Source organism: Salmo salar, chromosome ssa17 (genome assembly GCF_905237065.1).
Source record: "Salmo salar chromosome ssa17, Ssal_v3.1, whole genome shotgun sequence".
In the NCBI taxonomy this organism is placed as follows: Eukaryota; Metazoa; Chordata; class Actinopteri; order Salmoniformes; family Salmonidae; genus Salmo; species Salmo salar.
In genome coordinates, this window is record NC_059458.1 from 85,356,769 (window position 1) to 85,379,154 (window position 22,386).

Consider the following 22,386-nt stretch of genomic DNA (forward strand, 5'->3'; position numbering starts at 1 on the left):
TTGATCATCTGAAATCACAATAGTAATACCTTTTACTGTGAATGAGTTAGACGTTTTAGGGACCAGTGGTATTTTCTAGAATTCTATGGAATGTTCTGTGACATTTTCCTATCTGGATAGTATATTAAGCACATACAGTACCAGTCAAAAGTTTGGACCTACTCATTCAAGGGTTTTTCTTTATTTGGACTATTTTCTACATTGTAGAATAATAGTGAAGACATCAGAACTATAAAATAACACATATGGAATCATGTAGTAACCAAAAAGATTCTTCAAAGTAGCCCTGCTTTGCCTTGATGACTGCTTTGCACACTGAGTCTAAGCTTTCAAAAGGGTCATTATCTAGCTGGCTTGGTTAGCTATCATCATCATTTATTTATTTAACTAGGAAAGTCAGTTAAGAACACATTTTTATTTACAATGATGGCCTACCTCGGCCAAACCCTAACCTGGATGACACTGGGCCAATTATGCGCCGCCCTATGGGACTCCCAATCACGGCCGGTTGTGATACAGCCTGGAATCGAACCAGGGTCTGTAGTGATGCCTCCAGCACTGAGATGCAGTGCCTTAGACCGCTGTGCCACTCAGGAGCCCATAACGGTTAGGCTTCAGGTTTAGGCTAGATTCATTATTGAGATCAACAGGCTAAGCTACTATTTTCAGGAATCATATCGCAGATAAACAGACACCTCCTAATGAGATATCTAGCTATGTAGCTAGCTAATAATTATAGCTAAGGGGATCCTAGCTAGCTTATCTACATTTTACTTGTAAAATATTTCTGTTTATCATAGTTAGTCTTTCATTTTAAGAACAACTACACTGTAGAAAAGTAGCCTACACATTAGTCAAAGCGCTGTCTGGTGATCCAATGATGACAGCGAAGATATTTCATCCAGTGGAGAAGTGCAATTGAAGCACGAAATTAGTCCTTTTACATTCATGATTTGGCGTGAACCCTGACTGAAGCCGAGCAGAATTTACAACAACAATAATTTGAGTCCTGCGCTAATGCGACCACACACTCACACAGGGCCAGTTTTAGCCTTTTGTGGACCTAAGCAAGATTTTAGGGGCCTCCCTCTTGACAGCAGAGAGAAAAACATTTATGTTTTAAAGTAAGTTTTCTGTAATTCTACACATGTTGCCATGGGGTGTAGAGAACATGTTGCTGTTTTAAAGTATGTTTACTGCAGTTCTATACCTGTTGCCAAGGGGAAGAGTTTTTTGTTGTTGCAATTCTACCCATTTTGCAATGGGTTAGAGAGATTGTTTCAGTTTTAAAGCAAATGTCCTGCAATTTTACTTTCTACACATTTTTCCACAACTCATGCCATGTTGATGATATCTGAGTGACTAACAAAATCAATGGGTGCCCCCTGGCGATCAGGGCCCCTGGGTACGTGCCATGCCTGTCCAGTCGGTAATTCGACCATGATTACTACAAGTTTAGATAGCTGGCTAGACTAACTTTAAAATAAAAAAAATTGTTAGTTGACATGGCAAACTGTGACTGACATAAGAAAAGATAAATTGCTGATGCACAACCACATTTATCATCTTGTGTATTCTACTATTCATATCTCAACAGTAAATTGAGACACCGACTGAGTTCCTGTTTTGGGGGTCTGGGGCCCCCTAGTGGCCTGGGACCCTAAACGTCTGCTTATGTTGCCTATGCCCGGAGCCGGCCCTGCACACACACATTGCGGATGGGTGCCACGGTAATGGTCGTAATGTCCAACTCCGTCCCTCCACTCTGTCAGTAATAACATGGACCAGTGCCCTGGGTTGGCATCAGTCCATTGACCCAAGCCAAAGCTCTTAGATTGGCCAAGCAGAATCATCCTAGGAACCTCACAATCAGAGAGTGGTTTATTTATTTGACCTTTATTTAGCCTTGAATAAAGACTTGGGAGTGTCTGTATGGAACCGCTAGACCAACTTTGATTTAACCAAGCAACAACTAAAAAAGGTACATTTCCTGAAGACATTGTGTGTGCTTGCTTCAGCTGTAGTTTTATGGTAGTGGAAGTAGTAGAAGGCTGATGTGTATTTCCAGTGACCACCTGGAGAGAGCAGGCAGGGAGGAGTTGATACTTCTCTGTGCTGTTCTCTACATTCCCCTTGGAGCTGAGTAATGTTCTATTGGCCGTTTGACCCGACATTGTCATTCAGGACTCCAGATTCTCACTCTCCCTCTATTCTTCAACACCACAGATGCCATTTCTCAAAGATCATCTGCCAGACAGAGTTTGACTGAGGCAGTGGAGTTGACCTGTTTCTCACTGTGTCTACCATCCTTACACAGTAAATAAAATCTAAGTTTATTGGTTGCGTACACATAATACCTAGCAATACACACAAACATCCAGAAAAAAATGTAATAATAGTTAGGATGAGCCATCGCTAGAATACAGTATAAAGTGGGTGAAACAGTATGTAAACATTTATTAATGTGACCAGTGTTCAATGACTCTATGTACCAAGGGCAGCAGTCTCTAAGGTGCAGGGTAGAGTACTGGGTGGAGGATGGCTAGTGGTGACTATTTAACAGTCTGATGGCCTGGAGATAGGAGTTTCTAAGTCTCTTGGTTCCAGCTTTGATGCACCTGTACTGTCTCCACCTTCTAGATGTTAGCAGGGTGAACAGGCTGTGGATCGGGTGGCTGAGGTCCTTGATGATCTTCTTGTCCTTCCTGTGACACCGGGTGCTGTAGATGTCCTGGAGGGCAGGAAGTGTGGCCCCGGTTAATGCGTTGCGCTTACCGCACCGCCTGCTACGGTTGTATAGTACTGGTTCTATAGTAGATCCATGGTGAACTAATACACAGTGATCTGGTATATTTAAACATGTAGCTAGTCTGGCTCGGTTGTATAGTACTGCTTCTATAGTAGATCCATGGTGAACTAATACACAGTGATCTGGTATATTTAAACATGTAGCTAGTCTGGCTGGGTTGTATAGTACTGGTTCTATAGTAGATCCATGGTGAACTAATACACAGTGATCTGGTATATTTAAACATGTAGCTAGTCTGGCAAGGTTGTATAGTACTGGTTCTATAGTAGATCCATGGTGAACTAATACACAGTGATCTGGTATATATAAACATGTAGCTAGTCTGGCTCAGTTGTATAGTACTGGTTCTATAGTAGATCCATGGTGAACTAATACACAGTGATCTGGTATATTTAAACATGTAGCTAGTCTGGCTCGGTTGTATAGTACTGGTTCTATAGTAGATCCATGGTGAACTAATACACAGTGATCTGGTATATATAAACATGTAGCTAGTCTGGCTCGGTTGTATAGTACTGGTTCTATAGTAGATCCATGGTGAACTAATACACAGTGATCTGGTATATTTAAACATGTAGCTAGTCTGGCTCGGTTGTATAGTACTGGTTCTATAGTAGATCCATGGTGAACTAATACACAGTGATCTGGTATATTTAAACATGTAGCTAGTCTGGCTCGGTTGTATAGTACTGGTTCTATAGTAGATCCATGGTGAACTAATACACAGTGATCTGGTATATTTAAACATGTAGCTAGTCTGGCTCGGTTGTATAGTACTGGTTCTATAGTAGATCCATGGTGAACTAATACACAGTGATCTGGTATATATAAACATGTAGCTAGTCTGGCTCGGTTGTATAGTACTGGTTCTATAGTAGATCCATGGTGAACTAATACACAGTGATCTGGTATATTTAAACATGTAGCTAGTCTGGCTCGGTTGTATAGTACTGGTTCTATAGTAGATCCATGGTGAACTAATACACAGTGATCTGGTATATTTAAACATGTAGCTAGTCTGGCTCGGTTGTATAGTACTGGTTCTATAGTAGATCCATGGTGAACTAATACACAGTGATCTGGTATATTTAAACATGTAGCTAGTCTGGCTCAGCCATGTGCAGTTTAGTTCACTGGTGTTTGTTTTACTGGCATTAGCATGAATGTTGTTCCGTCATAAATACACTGTGACAGAGAGGATACGTCCCAAATGCCACCCTATTCCCTATATAGTGCACAACCTTTGACCACAGCCCTATAGTAGTGCACTACATAGGGAATAGGGTGCTATTTCTGGGACACCCAGAGTCTAGAGGGGAGATGAGCAGAGCGTGGCTCCCAGTTCGACCTCCCCAGTGTTCATGAGGCAATGGGACAGAAAATGGGATCTCTTCTGCCTCAGCTGAATGCAACATATCCTCTCTCCCATTCCCTGTCATCTGCCCATCTGGACACAGATAAACAATGAGACGAGAGCCAGTACATCCATTTTGTGCTAGTGTTGTGTTAGGATATCATGCATGAAGAGAAGCTGAGAAGCCTCAGTCAGGGACTCTCAGGTTGGATTTAAATGAGCAGGTGTGTTTGTTATAGCTAGCTAAATGACCTGCTGTTATGGGGATTTAAATGAGCAGGTTTGTTTGTTATAGCTAGCTAAATGACCTGCTGTTATGGGGATTTAAATGAGCAGGTTTGTTTGTTATAGCTAGCTAAATGACCTGCTGCTGTTATGGGGATTTAAATGAGCAGGTTTGTTTGTTATAGCTAGCTAAATGACCTGCTGCTGTTATGGGGATTTAAATGAGCAGGTTTGTTTGTTATAGCTAGCTAAATGACCTGCTGTTATGGGGATTTTGTCACGTTGCGCCAATTCGAATCTGGTATTAGGATATAAACAAACCATGCAACTTAGTTTTGCAATGATTTATTTAATTCATAAATAGAATGATAGTACAAATGGAAAATATGATGTTCGTATATATATATATACGGTCTCGCTGTGACACCACGCAGGGCAAACAGAGAAGAGAGCGTCACATCCTATTGTTCTCTCTTATATACTATGACAGAGATAGTTCCCGCTCAATGCTGGCCTGTCAGGGCGAGGATGAGCGTGGTTTAAACTTGCTCATCCTAACGTCGGCGTGCAGGCAGGTCCCAGCCTAGTGACGCACTTCCTGTCGCCGGGTGTAGTTCTTGTCTTCAGCAGTTGACTTATCCGTAGTTTCTATACTTAATATTGTAGCATAGCTTCCCCGGTATATTATATAGGTTATGCAAACAAATAGCCAGTTCAACCCTAACAATTTAAATGAGCAGGTTTGTTTGTTATAGCTAGCTAAATGACCTGCTGCTGTTATGGGGATTTAAATGAGCAGGTTGGTTTGTTATAGCTAGCTAAATGACCTACTGCTGTTATGGGGATTTAAATGAGCGGGTTTGTTTGTTATAGCTAGCTAAATGACCTGCTGCTGTTATGGGGATTTAAATGAGCAGGTTTGTTTGTTATAGCTAGCTAAATGACCTACTGCTGTTATGGGGATTTAAATGAGCAGGTTTGTTTGTTATAGCTAGCTAAATGACCTGCTGCTGTTATGGGGATTTAAATGAGCAGGTTTGTTTGTTATAGCTAGCTAAATGACCTGCTGCTGTTATGGGGATTTAAATGAGCAGGTTTGTTTGTTATAGCTAGCTAAATGACCTACTGCTGTTATGGGGATTTAAATGAGCGGGTTTGTTTGTTATAGCTAGCTAAATGACCTGCTGTTATGGGGGATTTAAATGAGCAGGCTTGTTTGTTATAGCTAGCTAAATGACCTGCTGTTATGGGGATTTAAATGAGCAGGTTTGTTTGTTATAGCTAGCTAAATGACCTGCTGCTGTTATGGGGATTTAAATGAGCAGGTTTGTTTGTTATAGCTAGCTAAATGACCTGCTGTTATGGGGATTTAAATGAGCAGGTTTGTTTGTTATAGCTAGCTAAATGACCTACTGTTATGGGGATTTAAAAGAGCAGGTTTGTTTGTTATAGCTAGCTAAATGACCTGCTGCTGTTATGGGGATTTAAATGAGCAGGTTTGTTTGTTATAGCTAGCTAAATGACCTACTGCTGTTATGGGGATTTAAATGAGCGGGTTTGTTTGTTATAGCTAGCTAAATGACCTGCTGTTATGGGGATTTAAATGAGCAGGTGTGTTTGTTATAGCTAGCTAAATGACCTACTGCTGTTATGGGGATTTAAATGAGCAGGTTTGTTTGTTATAGCTAGCTAAATGACCTGCTGCTGTTATGGGGATTTAAATGAGCAGGTTTGTTTGTTATAGCTAGCTAAATGACCTGCTGTTATGGGGATTTAAATGAGCAGGTGTGTTTGTTATAGCTAGCTAAATGACCTGCTGCTGTTATGGGGATTTAAATGAGCAGGTTTGTTTGTTATAGCTAGCTAAATGACCTGCTGCTGTTATGGGGATTTAAATGAGCAGGTTTGTTTGTTATAGCTAGCTAAATGACCTGCTGTTGTTATGGGGATTTCAATCCAAGCTCATGGCCATATTATCTTACTTGTGAAATTATGACATTGCCTTTTTCTTTGTATACGTAAACTAAAATTCCAATTTTCCTTGTTGAAAAGCAATGACAACATGAGAATTTAATTGTTTTTTTTTTAGTTTACTTCCTGACTCCAACACAGATATAGGCCAAGAATGTTGACTTGTTGTGATTGGAAAAAGGTATATAGTGATTGGAAGGTTGACCCTCATTAAGGCTATGTGACCATAGAGGTCAGGGAATAGAACCAGCTGGCGTAATGAAATACTGTGGCGAGGAGACCTTTGGATCAACACTCACTACCAGGACTATTATAGGGGGAGTGGTTGGCTCAGTCATGAAGAAAATAGACAAGCATATTCCTAGCATTGTTTATTTGAATAATACTAACAAGTATAATGGGGAACAGGATGCCTAAGCAGTTATTTTAGTGTTTAGTGTCAATAGTGTTTTGGTCATTTGTGGGCTATGGAGAAGGACTGTGAGATTCAGGTGAAAGTTTCATCTACAGTGGTAATTAACTGTGATGTTAAGGTGTGGCCAGGTTCCAACCACACTGTGGCTTTATCTCTCTGTGAGAAGCTGGAAAGGATTCCCAAATTAGCCCAATCACTAGGTGACCAACGTACGAGAAAATCATTGACCTTTTATAATACTAATAATAGCCCAGGAACTCCAGATTAAAATGGGCTATCTAGCTAAATCTGGTGCAGTGGCATGTTGTACATGGCCCTTGACAAATAAACAAATAAATAAATAAATAAACAGGAAGGGCCCAATGCTGTGTTCTCTCTCTGTAGCTGTGTGTGGATGGATCTATACTCAGTCAATATTAACCTTCTCTCAGACTTCCTAGACATTCAGACCTCCTCTGTTTGCTCTACCATGCCAACTCTCCCTTGTCAACATATTTTTCTCATTTCTCTCTTTTTCTCATTTCTCTCTTTCTCTCTATCTCTCTCTCGTGTGTTGTAATTGGTTCACAGCCTACTCCAATCCAGTTAAAGAGGGCTCTGTCCCTGTCTGTCTTACTGAGAAACAGAGGATTCCCAGGACCATTGATCAGGTCCTCATGTGTAATTGGGGCTTTCCTCTCAGCAGTTTACCCTCTTCTCCTCAGCTGGAGTCATTGCAAGACAATTGGATCAGCCGTTAAAAGGGTTTTGGTGATAAGTTAATATGACCTTTTTGACAGGTTGTCCTTGCAAAGCAGAATATGTTCTCACTTGTATAAATAACGTTATTTTTTATTTTTTTGTCTTGTATATGTTTTCTTTGTCTTGTATATCATTTGAAAATGACAGTTTCCTGTCTGTACTTCCTGGTAATAATTGTAAGGTGCCCACATGGATAGATAGAGATATCTTTATATATGTGCCATTATGGTGTCTGTGAGTGCACAGGCAGCGCCATCGAGGCCATCTCCATTTTGAAGCAGTCCATTTTCTTCTACTACTTCTATGATTTAGCTAACAAACTGAAAGTGTCCACACCTCATGAGTATAATTCATTCGCTGATCCCTCCTGATGACCCAGATGGAATCATGTGATCCTTCCTTAACCCATAGGAAGTCCCACCCAGACTTCTTTAAAATTGTGGAAGCCCGCAATGGCCATGCCAACACGAGTTTTATCCATCTAGAGTCCTCTAACTCTAAGGTACCAGAACAAAGCTTGGTTGTTATTTTGACAGAGGCACTGAACAGCACTGTACTGTGGTTCTATAGAACTTCCTTCACAGCTTGTGTGCTAGTTACCTTGTTACCTTCAGCATGTTAGTTTGCCAGGGACATACTGTATCATGATAACATAAAGACCAGGGATCTGGTCACACTGTACCAGGGTCATACTGTACCAGGGACATACTGTATCATGATAACATAAAGACCAGGGATCTGGTCACACTGTACCAGGGACATACTGTATCATGATAACATAAAGACCAGTGATCTGGTCACACTGTACCAGGGACATACTGTATCATGATAACATAAAGACCAGTGATCTGGTCATACTGTACCAGGGTCATACTGTACCAGGGACATACTGTATCATGATAACATAAAGACCAGGGATCTGGTCACACTGTACCAGGGACATACTGTATCATGATAACATAAAGACCAGTGATCTGGTCACACTGTACCAGGGTCATACTGTACCAGGGACATACTGTATCATGATAACATAAAGACCAGTGATCTGGTCACACTGTACCAGGGACATACTGTATCATGATAACATAAAGACCAGTGATCTGGTCACACTGTACCAGGGACATACTGTATCATGATAACATAAAGACCAGTGATCTGGTCACACTGTACCAGGGACATACTGTACCAGGGACATACTGTATCATGATAACATAAAGACCAGGGATCTGGTCACACTGTACCAGGGACATACTGTATCATGATAACATAAAGACCAGTGATCTGGTCACACTGTACCAGGGACATACTGTATCATGATAACATAAAGACCAGGGATCTGGTCACACTGTACCAGGGACATACTGTATCATGATAATATAAAGACCAGTGATCTGGTCACACTGTACCAGGGTCATACTGTACCAGGGACATACTGTATCATGATAACATAAAGACCAGTGATCTGGTCATACTGTACCAGGGTCATACTGTACCAGGGACATACTGTATCATGATAACATAAAGACCAGTGATCTGGTCACACTGTACCAGGGACATACTGTATCATGATAACATAAAGACCAGTGATCTGGTCACACTGTACCAGGGACATACTGTATCATGATAACATAAAGACCAGTGATCTGGTCACACTGTACCAGGGACATACTGTATCATGATAACATAAAGACCAGTGATCTGGTCACACTGTACCAGGGACATACTGTATCATGATAACATAAAGACCAGTGATCTGGTCATACTGTACCAGGGACATACTGTATCATGATAACATAAAGACCAGTGATCTGGTCACACTGTACCAGGGACATACTGTATCATGATAACATAAAGACCAGTGATCTGGTCATACTGTACCAGGGTCATACTGTACCAGGGACATACTGTATCATGATAACATAAAGACCAGTGATCTGGTCACACTGTACCAGGGACATACTGTATCATGATAACATAAAGACCAGTGATCTGGTCACACTGTACCAGGGTCATACTGTACCAGGGACATACTGTATCATGATAACATAAAGACCAGTGATCTGGTCACACTGTACCAGGGTCATACTGTACCAGGGTCATACTGTATCATGATAACATAAAGACCAGTGATCTGGTCACACTGTACCAGGGACATACTGTATCATGATAACATAAAGACCAGTGATCTGGTCACACTGTACCAGGGACATACTGTATCATGATAACATAAAGACCAGTGATCTGGTCATACTGTACCAGGGACATACTGTATCATGATAACATAAAGACCAGGGATCTGGTCATACTGTACCAGGGACATACTGTATCATGATAATATAAAGACCAGTGATCTGGTCATACTGTACCAGGGACATACTGTATCATGATAACATAAAGACCAGTGATCTGGTCATACTGTACCAGGGACATACTGTATCATGATAACATAAAGACCAGTGATCTGGTCACACTGTACCAGGGTCACACTGTACCAGGGACATACTGTATCATGATAACATAAAGACCAGTGATCTGGTCACACTGTACCAGGGACATACTGTATCATGATAATATAAAGACCAGTGATCTGGTCACACTGTACCAGGGTCATACTGTACCAGGGACATACTGTATCATGATAATATAAAGACCAGGGATCTGGTCACACTGTACCAGGGACATACTGTATCATGATAACATAAAGACCAGTGATCTGGTCACACTGTACCAGGGTCATACTGTACCAGGGACATACTGTATCATGATAACATAAAGACCAGTGATCTGGTCACACTGTACCAGGGACATACTGTATCATGATAACATAAAGACCAGTGATCTGGTCATACTGTACCAGGGACATACTGTATCATGATAACATAAAGACCAGTGATCTGGTCACACTGTACCAGGGTCATACTGTACCAGGGACATACTGTATCATGATAACATAAAGACCAGTGATCTGGTCACACTGTACCAGGGACATACTGTATCATGATAACATAAAGACCAGTGATCTGGTCACACTGTACCAGGGACATACTGTATCATGATAACATAAAGACCAGTGATCTGGTCATACTGTACCAGGGACATACTGTATCATGATAACATAAAGACCAGGGATCTGGTCACACTGTACCAGGGACATACTGTATCATGATAACATAAAGACCAGTGATCTGGTCACACTGTACCAGGGACATACTGTATCATGATAACATAAAGACCAGTGATCTGGTCACACTGTACCAGGGACATACTGTATCATGATAATATAAAGACCAGTGATCTGGTCACACTGTACCAGGGACATACTGTATCATGATAACATAAAGACCAGTGATCTGGTCACACTGTACCAGGGACATACTGTACCAGGGTCATACTGTATCATGATAACATAAAGACCAGGGATCTGGTCACACTGTACCAGGGACATACTGTATCATGATAACATAAAGACCAGTGATCTGGTCACACTGTACCAGGGACATACTGTACCAGGGACATACTGTATCATGATAACATAAAGACCAGGGATCTGGTCACACTGTACCAGGGTCATACTGTATCATGATAACATAAAGACCAGTGATCTGGTCACAGTTTAAATGCAAACAGGCAAGGTTTTATTTGGCTAGTTTAGTGTTTAATCATGAGGCCTGCAGCGAAGTGTCAAGACGCATTAAGGTGCCATGAAATCTCTGCTTAGTCACGATGATGCACAACAGGAGAATCACTTTGGCTTGTTGGTTAACAGGTCTCAAGAGCCTGAGGAACAACAAATAATCACCTAATTAAAAAACAACAGTTAGCACTGAGAATTGTCTTGTAATATGTTCACTATCACTGTTGACTGACATTTCCTCTAGATTGAAAGCCCAAATAGTGACACTTTCATGCCAGTCAGGGCCCACTTCCTTATTCCAATTCCTGGAGTGTTTTTAGAAGAGGCAGTGCTGGATATAACGCCATGGCAACACTGGAGACTCATTGTGTTGTTTCTCTTTAGTGTCTCTGTAGTGAGAAGCCAGTGAGGTTGTTGAGAGAGAGGCTTAGCCCAGGGAGCTGTTGTAGCTCCGACCCCCACAGAGTGGAAATGACCTTTGACCTGCAGTCAGCAGGAGTCAAGGCCTTATTGTGAGCCACACTCTCTCCCACAGTTCACCATGAGTAGATCATTGTTTTAGCAGTTTAATCCTATCCAAACAGCCCAGTTTGAAAACCCTTCACCCAGACTGCATTCCAAATTACACCCTATTCCCTATGTAGTGCATTACTTATTACCAGGGCCCATAGGGCTCTCAGAAGTAGTGCACTATATAGGAAATAGGGTGCCATTTTGGACGCATACTTAGTGGATGAAGTCCCAGAGTAAGTGGACTTGGAGAGGGTAGCTAAGAGAGAGGGAAGAAATAAGTAAAAAGACTAAACCTGGCCTTGCCAAGACAAGGTCACTGCTCAGCTAGTGTCTGGAGCACACAGAGTAGCCTGACACACACACTCTCAAGTAAGTGTGTGTGTGTGTGTGTGTGTCTGTGTGTCTGTGAGTGAGAGAGAGCCCTTACTTAGCCTCTGTCTGGCTAATCTTGTCTGTCTGCAGCCGCTGACATTCACAACTGCTTCTGGAAATGAGACGTGAATAATTAATTGTACCGTCTCAAAGCCTCTTTATACTGTGGAGCACCGACTCTGTTGAGGTGATTGTACAACATTGAGGTAATTGAGCTATCCTACCCTGTATGTGTAATACACTTGTTGTTTCCCTTTTGTTGGCCTGGTCAGAAAGACATTTCTACCATACGTTTAACTCCTTGTTATTCAGACCACTATCACCCTACAGGCAAGCAGACTCTATTCATCTCTGGGGTGTATTCGACTGTGTACCACTTCTCACCAGCCCTGGAGGGGTCGCTAGGAACGTGTTTCCACAAGCCTGGTGGGCCAGTAGAACAGCCTCGTAGTCCCAGGTCAGGCAGCTTAAACAGGCCTGGTGTTTAGATGCAGAGCAGCATTGATCAGGGCCTGGGGCGTTTCATTAAACAGACCTGGTGTTTAGAAGCAGAGCAGCATTGATCAGGGCCTGGGGCGTTTCATTAAACAGGCCTGGTGTTTAGATGCAGAGCAGCATTGATCAGGGCCTGGGGCGTTTCATTAAACAGACCTGGTGTTTAGAAGCAGAGCAGCATTGATCAGGGCCTGGGGCGTTTCATTAAACAGACCTGGTGTTTAGAAGCAGAGCAGCATTGATCAGGGCCTGGGGCGTTTCATTAAACAGACCTGGTGTTTAGAAGCAGAGCAGCATTGATCAGGGCCTGGGGCGTTTCATTAAACAGACCTGGTGTTTAGATACAGAGCAGCATTGATCAGGGCCTGGGGCGTTTCATTAAACAGACCTGGTGTTTAGATACAGAGCAGCATTGATCAGGGCCTGGGGCGTTTCATTAAACAGACCTGGTGTTTAGATACAGAGCAGCATTGATCAGGGCCTGGGGCGTTTCATTAAACAGACCTGGTGTTTAGATACAGAGCAGCATTGATCAGGGCCTGGGGCGTTTCATTAAACCTTGACCTCACATGACTCTGGAAACGAGCTGCTGGAGGACTGCTGACAAGGAGAGGAGACACACACATTCTCTATCACTCAGTAACTCCAGGTATACCTCAGGGTAATTGGCACACTTCAAGGCAGCTGTGGAAGCTGTATTCTGGTCACTCCTCCCCCTGAAGACATGCTTGATGCTAAACCTATTTTTCACATCTTCTAGCGTGCGCTGGTTTGTAATGATGCATGCTTGTCTATTGGAGTCATAAAGACACATTATGTACTAGGACATGGTGATGATTTACTATGTTCTACCTCAGACATTATGTACTAGGACATGGTGGTGATTTACTATGTTCTACCTCAGACATTATGTACTAGGACATGGTGGTGATTTACTATGTTCTACCTCAGACATTATGTACTAGGACATGGTGATGATTTACTATGTTCTACCTCAGACATTATGTACTAGGACATGGTGATTTCCTATGTTCTACCTCAGACATTATGTACTAGGACATGGTGATTTACTATGTTCTACCTCAGACATTATGTACTAGGACATGGTGGTGATTTACTATGTTCTACCTCAGACATTATGTACTAGGACATGGTGGTGATTTACTATGTTCTACCTCAGACATTATGTACTAGGACATGGTGATGATTTACTATGTTCTACCTCAGACATTATGTACTAGGACATGGTGGTGATTTACTATGTTCTACCTCAGACATTATGTACTAGGACATGGTGGTGATTTACTATGTTCTACCTCAGACATTATGTACTAGGACATGGTGGTGATTTACTATGTTCTACCTCAGACATTATGTACTAGGACATGGTGATGATTTACTATGTTCTACCTCAGACATTATGTACTAGGACATGGTGGTGATTTACTATGTTCTACCTCAGACATTATGTACTAGGACATGGTGGTGATTTACTATGTTCTACCTCAGACATTATGTACTAGGACATGGTGGTGATTTACTATGTTCTACCTCAGACATTATGTACTAGGACATGGTGGTGATTTACTATGTTCTACCTCAGACATTATGTACTAGGACATGGTGATTTACTATGTTCTACCTCAGACATTATGTACTAGGACATGGTGATTTACTATGTTCTACCTCAGACATTATGTACTAGGACATGGTGATGATTTACTATGTTCTACCTCAGACATTATGTACTAGGACATGGTGGTGATTTACTATGTTCTACCTCAGACATTATGTACTAGGACATGGTGGTGATTTACTATGTTCTACCTCAGACATTATGTACTAGGACATGGTGATGATTTACTATGTTCTACCTCAGACATTATGTACTAGGACATGGTGATTTACTATGTTCTACCTCAGACATTATGTACTAGGACATGGTGATGATTTACTATGTTCTACCTCAGACATTATGTACTAGGACATGGTGGTGATTTACTATGTTCTACCTCAGACATTATGTACTAGGACATGGTGATTTACTATGTTCTACCTCAGACATTATGTACTAGGACATGGTGATGATTTACTATGTTCTACCTCAGACATTATGTACTAGGACATGGTGATGATTTACTATGTTTCTACCTCAGACATTATGTACTAGGACATGGTGATTTACTATGTTCTACCTCAGACATTATGTACTAGGACATGGTGATTTACTATGTTCTACCTCAGACATTATGTACTAGGACATGGTGATTTACTATGTTCTACCTCAGACATTATGTACTAGGACATGGTGATTTACTATGTTCTACCTCAGACATTATGTACTAGGACATGGTGGTGATTTACTATGTTCTACCTCAGACATTATGTACTAGGACATGGTGATTTACTATGTTCTACCTCAGACATTATGTACTAGGACATGGTGATGATTTACTATGTTCTACCTCAGACATTATGTACTAGGACATGGTGATTTACTATGTTCTACCTCAGACATTATGTACTAGGACATGGTGATGATTTACTATGTTCTACCTCAGACATTATGTACTAGGACATGGTGGTGATTTACTATGTTCTACCTCAGACATTATGTACTAGGACATGGTGATTTACTATGTTCTACCTCAGACATTATGTACTAGGACATGGTGATTTACTATGTTCTACCTCAGACATTATGTACTAGGACATGGTGATGATTTACTATGTTCTACCTCAGACATTATGTACTAGGACATGGTGGTGATTTACTATGTTCTACCTCAGACATTATGTACTAGGACATGGTGATTTACTATGTTCTACCTCAGACATTATGTACTAGGACATGGTGATGATTTACTATGTTCTACCTCAGACATTATGTACTAGGACATGGTGGTGATTTACTATGTTCTACCTCAGACATTATGTACTAGGACATGGTGATTTACTATGTTCTACCTCAGACATTATGTACTAGGACATGGTGATTTACTATGTTCTACCTCAGACATTATGTACTAGGACATGGTGATTTACTATGTTCTACCTCAGACATTATGTACTAGGACATGGTGGTGATTTACTATGTTCTACCTCAGACATTATGTACTAGGACATGGTGGTGATTTACTATGTTCTACCTCAGACATTATGTACTAGGACATGGTGGTGATTTACTATGTTCTACCTCAGACATTATGTACTAGGACATGGTGGTGATTTACTATGTTCTACCTCAGACATTATGTACTAGGACATGGTGATGATTTACTATGTTCTACCTCAGACATTATGTACTAGGACATGGTGGTGATTTACTATGTTCTACCTCAGACATTATGTACTAGGACATGGTGATTTACTATGTTCTACCTCAGACATTATGTACTAGGACATGGTGGTGATTTACTATGTTCTACCTCAGACATTATGTACTAGGACATGGTGATTTACTATGTTCTACCTCAATATTATTAGACATTTACCAGTACATTTACCAAGCTTAATGTCATGTACCTTTTACATACAAGATAAGAATGCAGACATAAACATTAAATCAAATCAGATTGTATTGGTCACATTAGCAGATGTTATTGCAGGTGTAGCTAAATGCTTGTGTTCCTAGCTTCAATAGTGCAGTAATATCTACCAATAAACACAAACCTAAAAGTAAAATAATGTAATTAAGGAATATATAAATATTAGGAATGAGCAATGTCGGAGTGGCATAGACTAAAATACAATAGAATCTAGTATATACATATGAGATGAGTAAAGCAGTATGTAAACAGTTTAACAACATAGCGGTCTGTCTAAAGTCCTTGTGGTATTTTCTAAAGTCAGATTGTCTCTGTGTTTCCAGGATGGTGGTCTCCTCATCAACAACCCCACAGCGTTGGCCATCCATGAGTGTAAGCTGCTGTGGCCCAACACCCCAGTGCAGTGTGTTGTCTCCCTGGGTACGGGTCGCTATGAGACCGTCAACAAGAACAACACCACCTCCACCAGTCTCAAAGCCAAGATCACCAATGTCATCAGCAGTGCTACAGACACAGAGGGTGGGTCACACAGAGGACCATGGAGTGTGTGTGGTGTGTGTAGTTGGTGTGTGTATAGTTTGTCCACTGTCCACATCTGTCCTTTGACAGGGATGAAACCACATTAGGTTATTTCTAACATCAGATTAAAGTCAGCCAACCAGTCAGCCAGCCAGTCAGTCAGTCAGTCAGTCAGTCAGTCAGTCAGTCAGAGACGTGCTTCACTAAAACAGACACTGCATGTAGTTGGATGTCAATTGTTTTCTGTGAATCTCATTAAGTGAATCATTCGCTGCATGTAGTCCCTGTTAGGGGGTTGGAAGACCATTGTTTTGTCTCATGCTGTATTTCAGTCACTCCTTCAATGATTTCATTTTGACCTACACATCTCAGCACATCAAGTTCATCAGCTCCCCAGTACTTGACCTCTCTGATTCCTCTCATTCATCAGCTCCCCAGTACTTGACCTCTCTCTGATTCCTCTCATTCATCAGCTCCCCAGTACTTGACCTCTCTGATTCCTCTCATTCATCAGCTCCCCAGTACTTGACCTCTCTGATTCCTCTCATTCATCAGCTCCCCAGTACTTGACCTCTCTCTGATTCCTCTCATTCATCAGCTCCCCAGTACTTGACCTCTCTGATTCCTCTCATTCATCAGCTCCCCAGTACTTGACCTCTCTCTGATTCCTCTCATTCATCAGCTCCCCAGTACTTGACCTCTCTGATTCCTCTCATTCATCAGCTCCCCAGTACTTGACCTCTCTCTGATTCCTCTCATTCATCAGCTCCCCAGTACTTGACCTCTCTGATTCCTCTCATTCATCAGCTCCCCAGTACTTGACCTCTCTGATTCCTCTCATTCATCAGCTCCCCAGTACTTGACCTCTCTCTGATTCCTCTCATTCATCAGCTCCCCAGTACTTGACCTCTCTGATTCCTCTCATTCATCAGCTCCCCAGTACTTGACCTCTCTCTGATTCCTCTCATTCATCAGCTCCCCAGTACTTGACCTCTCTGATTCCTCTCATTCATCAGCTCCCCAGTACTTGACCTCTCTCTGATTCCTCTCATTCATCAGCTCCCCAGTACTTGACCTCTCTGATTCCTCTCATTCATCAGCTCCCCAGTACTTGACCTCTCTGATTCCTCTCATTCATCAGCTCCCCAGTACTTGACCTCTCTGATTCCTCTCATTCATCAGCTCCCCAGTACTTGACCTCTCTGATTCCTCTCATTCATCAGCTCCCCAGTACTTGACCTCTCTCTGATTCCTCTCATTCATCAGCTCCCCAGTACTTGATCTCTCTGATTCCTCTCATTCATCAGCTCCCCAGTACTTGACCTCTCTGATTCCTCTCATTCATCAGCTCCCCAGTACTTGACCTCTCTGATTCCTCTCATTCATCAGCTCCCCAGTACTTGACCTCTCTGATTCCTCTCATTCATCAGCTCCCCAGTACTTGACCTCTCTGATTCCTCTCATTCATCAGCTCCCCAGTACTTGACCTCTCTCTGATTCCTCTCATTCATCAGCTCCCCAGTACTTGACCTCTCTGATTCCTCTCATTCATCAGCTCCCCAGTACTTGACCTCTCTGATTCCTCTCATTCATCAGCTCCCCAGTACTTGACCTCTCTGATTCCTCTCATTCATCAGCTCCCCAGTACTTGACCTCTCTCTGATTCCTCTCATTCATCAGCTCCCCAGTACTTGACCTCTCTCTGATTCCTCTCATTCATCAGCTCCCCAGTACTTGACCTCTCTGATTCCTCTCATTCATCAGCTCCCCAGTACTTGACCTCTCTGATTCCTCTCATTCATCAGCTCCCCAGTACTTGACCTCTCTGATTCCTCTCATTCATCAGCTCCCCAGTACTTGACCTCTCTCTGATTCCTCTCATTCATCAGCTCCCCAGTACTTGACCTCTCTGATTCCTCTCATTCATCAGCTCCCCAGTACTTGACCTCTCTGATTCCTCTCATTCATCAGCTCCCCAGTACTTGACCTCTCTGATTCCTCTCATTCATCAGCTCCCCAGTACTTGATCTCTCTCTGATTCCTCTCATTCATCAGCTCCCCAGTACTTGATCTCTCTCTGATTCCTCTCATTCATCAGCTCCCCAGTACTTGACCTCTCTCTGATTCCTCTCATTCATCAGCTCCCCAGTACTTGACCTCTCTCTGATTCCTCTCATTCATCAGCTCCCCAGTACTTGATCTCTCTCTGATTCCTCTCATTCATCAGCTCCCCAGTACTTGATCTCTCTCTGATTCCTCTCATTCATCAGCTCCCCAGTACTTGACCTCTCTCTGATTCCTCTCATTCATCAGCTCCCCAGTACTTGACCTCTCTCTGATTCCTCTCATTCATCAGCTCCCCAGTACTTGACCTCTCTCTGATTCCTCTCATTCATCAGCTCCCCAGTACTTGACCTCTCTGATTCCTCTCATTCATCAGCTCCTCAGTACTTGACCTCTCTCTGATTCCTCTCATTCATCAGCTCCCCAGTACTTGACCTCTCTGATTCCTCTCATTCATCAGCTCCCCAGTACTTGACCTCTCTCTGATTCCTCTCATTCATCAGCTCCCCAGTACTTGACCTCTCTCTGATTCCTCTCATTCATCAGCTCCCCAGTACTTGACCTCTCTGATTCCTCTCATTCATCAGCTCCCCAGTACTTGACCTCTCTCTGATTCCTCTCATTCATCAGCTCCCCAGTACTTGACCTCTCTGATTCCTCTCATTCATCAGCTCCCCAGTACTTGACCTCTCTGATTCCTCTCATTCATCAGCTCCCCAGTACTTGACCTCTCTCTGATTCCTCTCATTCATCAGCTCCCCAGTACTTGACCTCTCTGATTCCTCTCATTCATCAGCTCCCCAGTACTTGACCTCTCTGATTCCTCTCATTCATCAGCTCCCCAGTACTTGACCTCTCTCTGATTCCTCTCATTCATCAGCTCCCCAGTACTTGACCTCTCTCTGATTCCTCTCATTCATCAGCTCCCCAGTACTTGACCTCTCTCTGATTCCTCTCATTCATCAGCTCCCCAGTACTTGACCTCTCTGATTCCTCTCATTCATCAGCTCCCCAGTACTTGACCTCTCTGATTCCTCTCATTCATCAGCTCCCCAGTACTTGACCTCTCTGATTCCTCTCATTCATCAGCTCCCCAGTACTTGACCTCTCTCTGATGCCTACCTGTGTAGATGGTCAGTCTGAGTGATGTTTAGTCAGTGTGTGCGGGTGATGGCACTATTAACAACTTGATGGATCTCTATAAAGTAGGAAGTCATAATAAACCAGTGACATATGGACTAACTTTGTCTCCCTCATCAGAAGTCCACGTCATGCTCTCTCCTTCTCCCAGACAGCTGCTTCCTCTACCTCTAAACTAGCTACACTAACAACATGATAGCTATCAAGATATAAAATGATTTAACTGTACTCCAGCAACATGACCTAACCTCCCTCACCTCTTCTCTCCCCGTCAGAGGTCCACATCATGCTGGACGCCCTCCTTCCACCCAACACCTACTTCCGTTTCAACCCCTACATGAGCGAGGACATCCCATTGGACGAGAGCCGCCCGGAGAGGCTCACCTTCCTGCAGGAGGAAGGAACTCGCTACCTGGAGAGGAACGAAGCCAAGCTGAACAAGGCAGCGTCGGTGCTGGCTCTGGAGAAGAGCGCCATCCAGAGGCTGGCTGAATGGTGCAAACTGAAGGCCGACATGTACGAGGGCTTGCCCTTAATCTCCAAACTGTAGGGGACGTCTAGAGGTGAAAGGTCAGACAGGCTGAGGGACACTAATTTAGACTGATTATGAAGATAATATAGGAGCTGTAAAGGTCTGACATGTACGAGGGCTTGCCCTTCATCCCCAAACTATTGGAAGAGACCTGCAGAGGTTAAAGTTCAAAAAGGCACTGCAGGCGGTAGCTGCTGAGAAACTCATTTCCACTTGAAAATAAACATAATGTGCTTTGATATGACTCCATCAGTGGAGGCTGGTGGAAGAAGCTATAGGAGGAAAGGCTCATTGTAATGGTTGGAATGGAATAAATGGAACCGAGTTAAATGTGGTTTCCATATGTTTGATTCCGTTCCATTTTTTCATTCCAGCCATTACAATGAGCCTGTCCTCCTATAGCTCCTCCCACCAGCCTCCTCTGGACTCCATATCTGCTTGATGTAGATCATGTGATATGACTGCGGTCCATTTGAATTTCTGCAGCTCAGGCAGGATGTTGTTGCCTTTGAGCTGTGAGAGGTGGTACAGAAGGATCTGTTGTAGTGTTTATGAAAGGGGTTTGGCTGGTAGGGGTTTGGCTGGTAGGGGTTTGGCTGGTAGGGGTTTGGCTGGTAGGGGTTTGGCTGGTAGGGCTGAAGGAATCAACCTTTTGACTGCTCCTAAATAAAGCACCACTGTGCACCACTGTGATGAGAACATAGGCTGTTTACACAGGCAGCCCAATTCTAATATTTTGCCCCCCCTAAAAATCAGATCAAATCTTTTGCCAATAATTGGGCTAAATACCTGAATTGGGCTGCCTGTGTAAACAGCCATAATGGTGTGAATGGTAGACAGGCACAGCCATTTACTGTTTTGATTTAAGAGTGCAGGTTTTGCAGGGAAGGTGTTTTTGACAACTACTGACTTAACATGTACTGCTATGTCAGATATCCAGGGTCTGTTATTAGCAACTCATTCTTGTAATTACTGTAAATATGAATGTAAGTAACTGACATTGGTGTCACCTCATTCCCATGTTCAGTAACTTTAAATGCTTCAAACTTGAACTAGGCATGTGAAGTAGAATGGAATAAAACATGTAATTATGCCTTTTTTCACAGATTAATGAAATCATGCACTTTGTAAATTGTCACATTGTTCTTATCTTAAGAGCTCTGTAAGGGATCAAATGTAAATGGTTTGATATGTGGTTTTGAATAATATTTCATTGAAGAGTTCATGGTATTAGCTTTATAATGAATCAGAACCACCTAATTCCTTTCTCCTGCAGCGGCCCTGTAGGTGGACTGTGTAAGAATGAAAATGTCATTGAAACAGGTTTCTGTTGTTGTGTTGTCTATTGAAGCTGTGTCTCATAACTACACTATATACATGATCATATCATCTGATCTGTACTGATGTCTATTAAAGCTGAAGTGATAGTCTACGACAACCTTAAACCCCCCACACACACAACACACACAGAGGTCTATAATAGAGGTTTCATGGAAGAATGAGGAGTGTCCTCTGTGATGAATTGTTTTTTCCAATTGCAGAATTGATTTGTTACGTTGTTGTTTATCCCCATTGAGTCCTGACCTTCCATGACGACACTCCCTCCTCCCAGTCAAATGAGAATCACCCCAATCAACCCTACCCACGTAACACAGCGGTATACGGTTGTCTCTCAAATGGCACCCTATACCCTATTAGTGCACTACTTATGACCTGGTTCCATAAGGCTCTGGTCAAAAGTAGTGCACTATATAGGGAATAGAGTTCCATTTGCATAGTAGTATGTCAGAGGACACATTATAGCCTCATACAAGAACAACTGAAATGGTCACCAGAACCAAACACATGAGGAATCAGGCATAGTTGATGGAAGAATTGGGGGGGAGTGACTGAGATTGCATGTGTTCCCTAACCCCAACCATGACCCTATTGTTGGGTTGGGGGGGAGTGACTGAGATTGCATGTGTTCTCTAACCCCAACCATGACCCTATTGTTGGGTTGGGGGGGGAGTGACTGAGATTGCATGTGTTCCCTGACCCCAACCATGACACTA

General features: G+C 42.5%; 1 protein-coding gene across 2 annotated transcripts in view; it reads left to right on the forward strand.

Moving 5' to 3' along the window:
- The window catches only part of LOC106596742 (calcium-independent phospholipase A2-gamma), a 33,508-nt gene extending 11,852 nt beyond the window's left edge, over positions 1-21,656 (forward strand). For both annotated transcript variants that reach the window (XM_045700297.1, XM_045700298.1), the window contains exons 8-9: positions 16,401-16,596; positions 20,076-21,656. In XM_045700297.1, the coding sequence (XP_045556253.1) occupies positions 16,401-16,596; positions 20,076-20,350 (471 nt within the window). In that variant the 3' untranslated portion in view covers positions 20,351-21,656. The remainder of the gene's footprint in view (positions 1-16,400; positions 16,597-20,075) is intronic.
- The last annotated feature ends 730 nt before the right edge of the window (positions 21,657-22,386 follow it).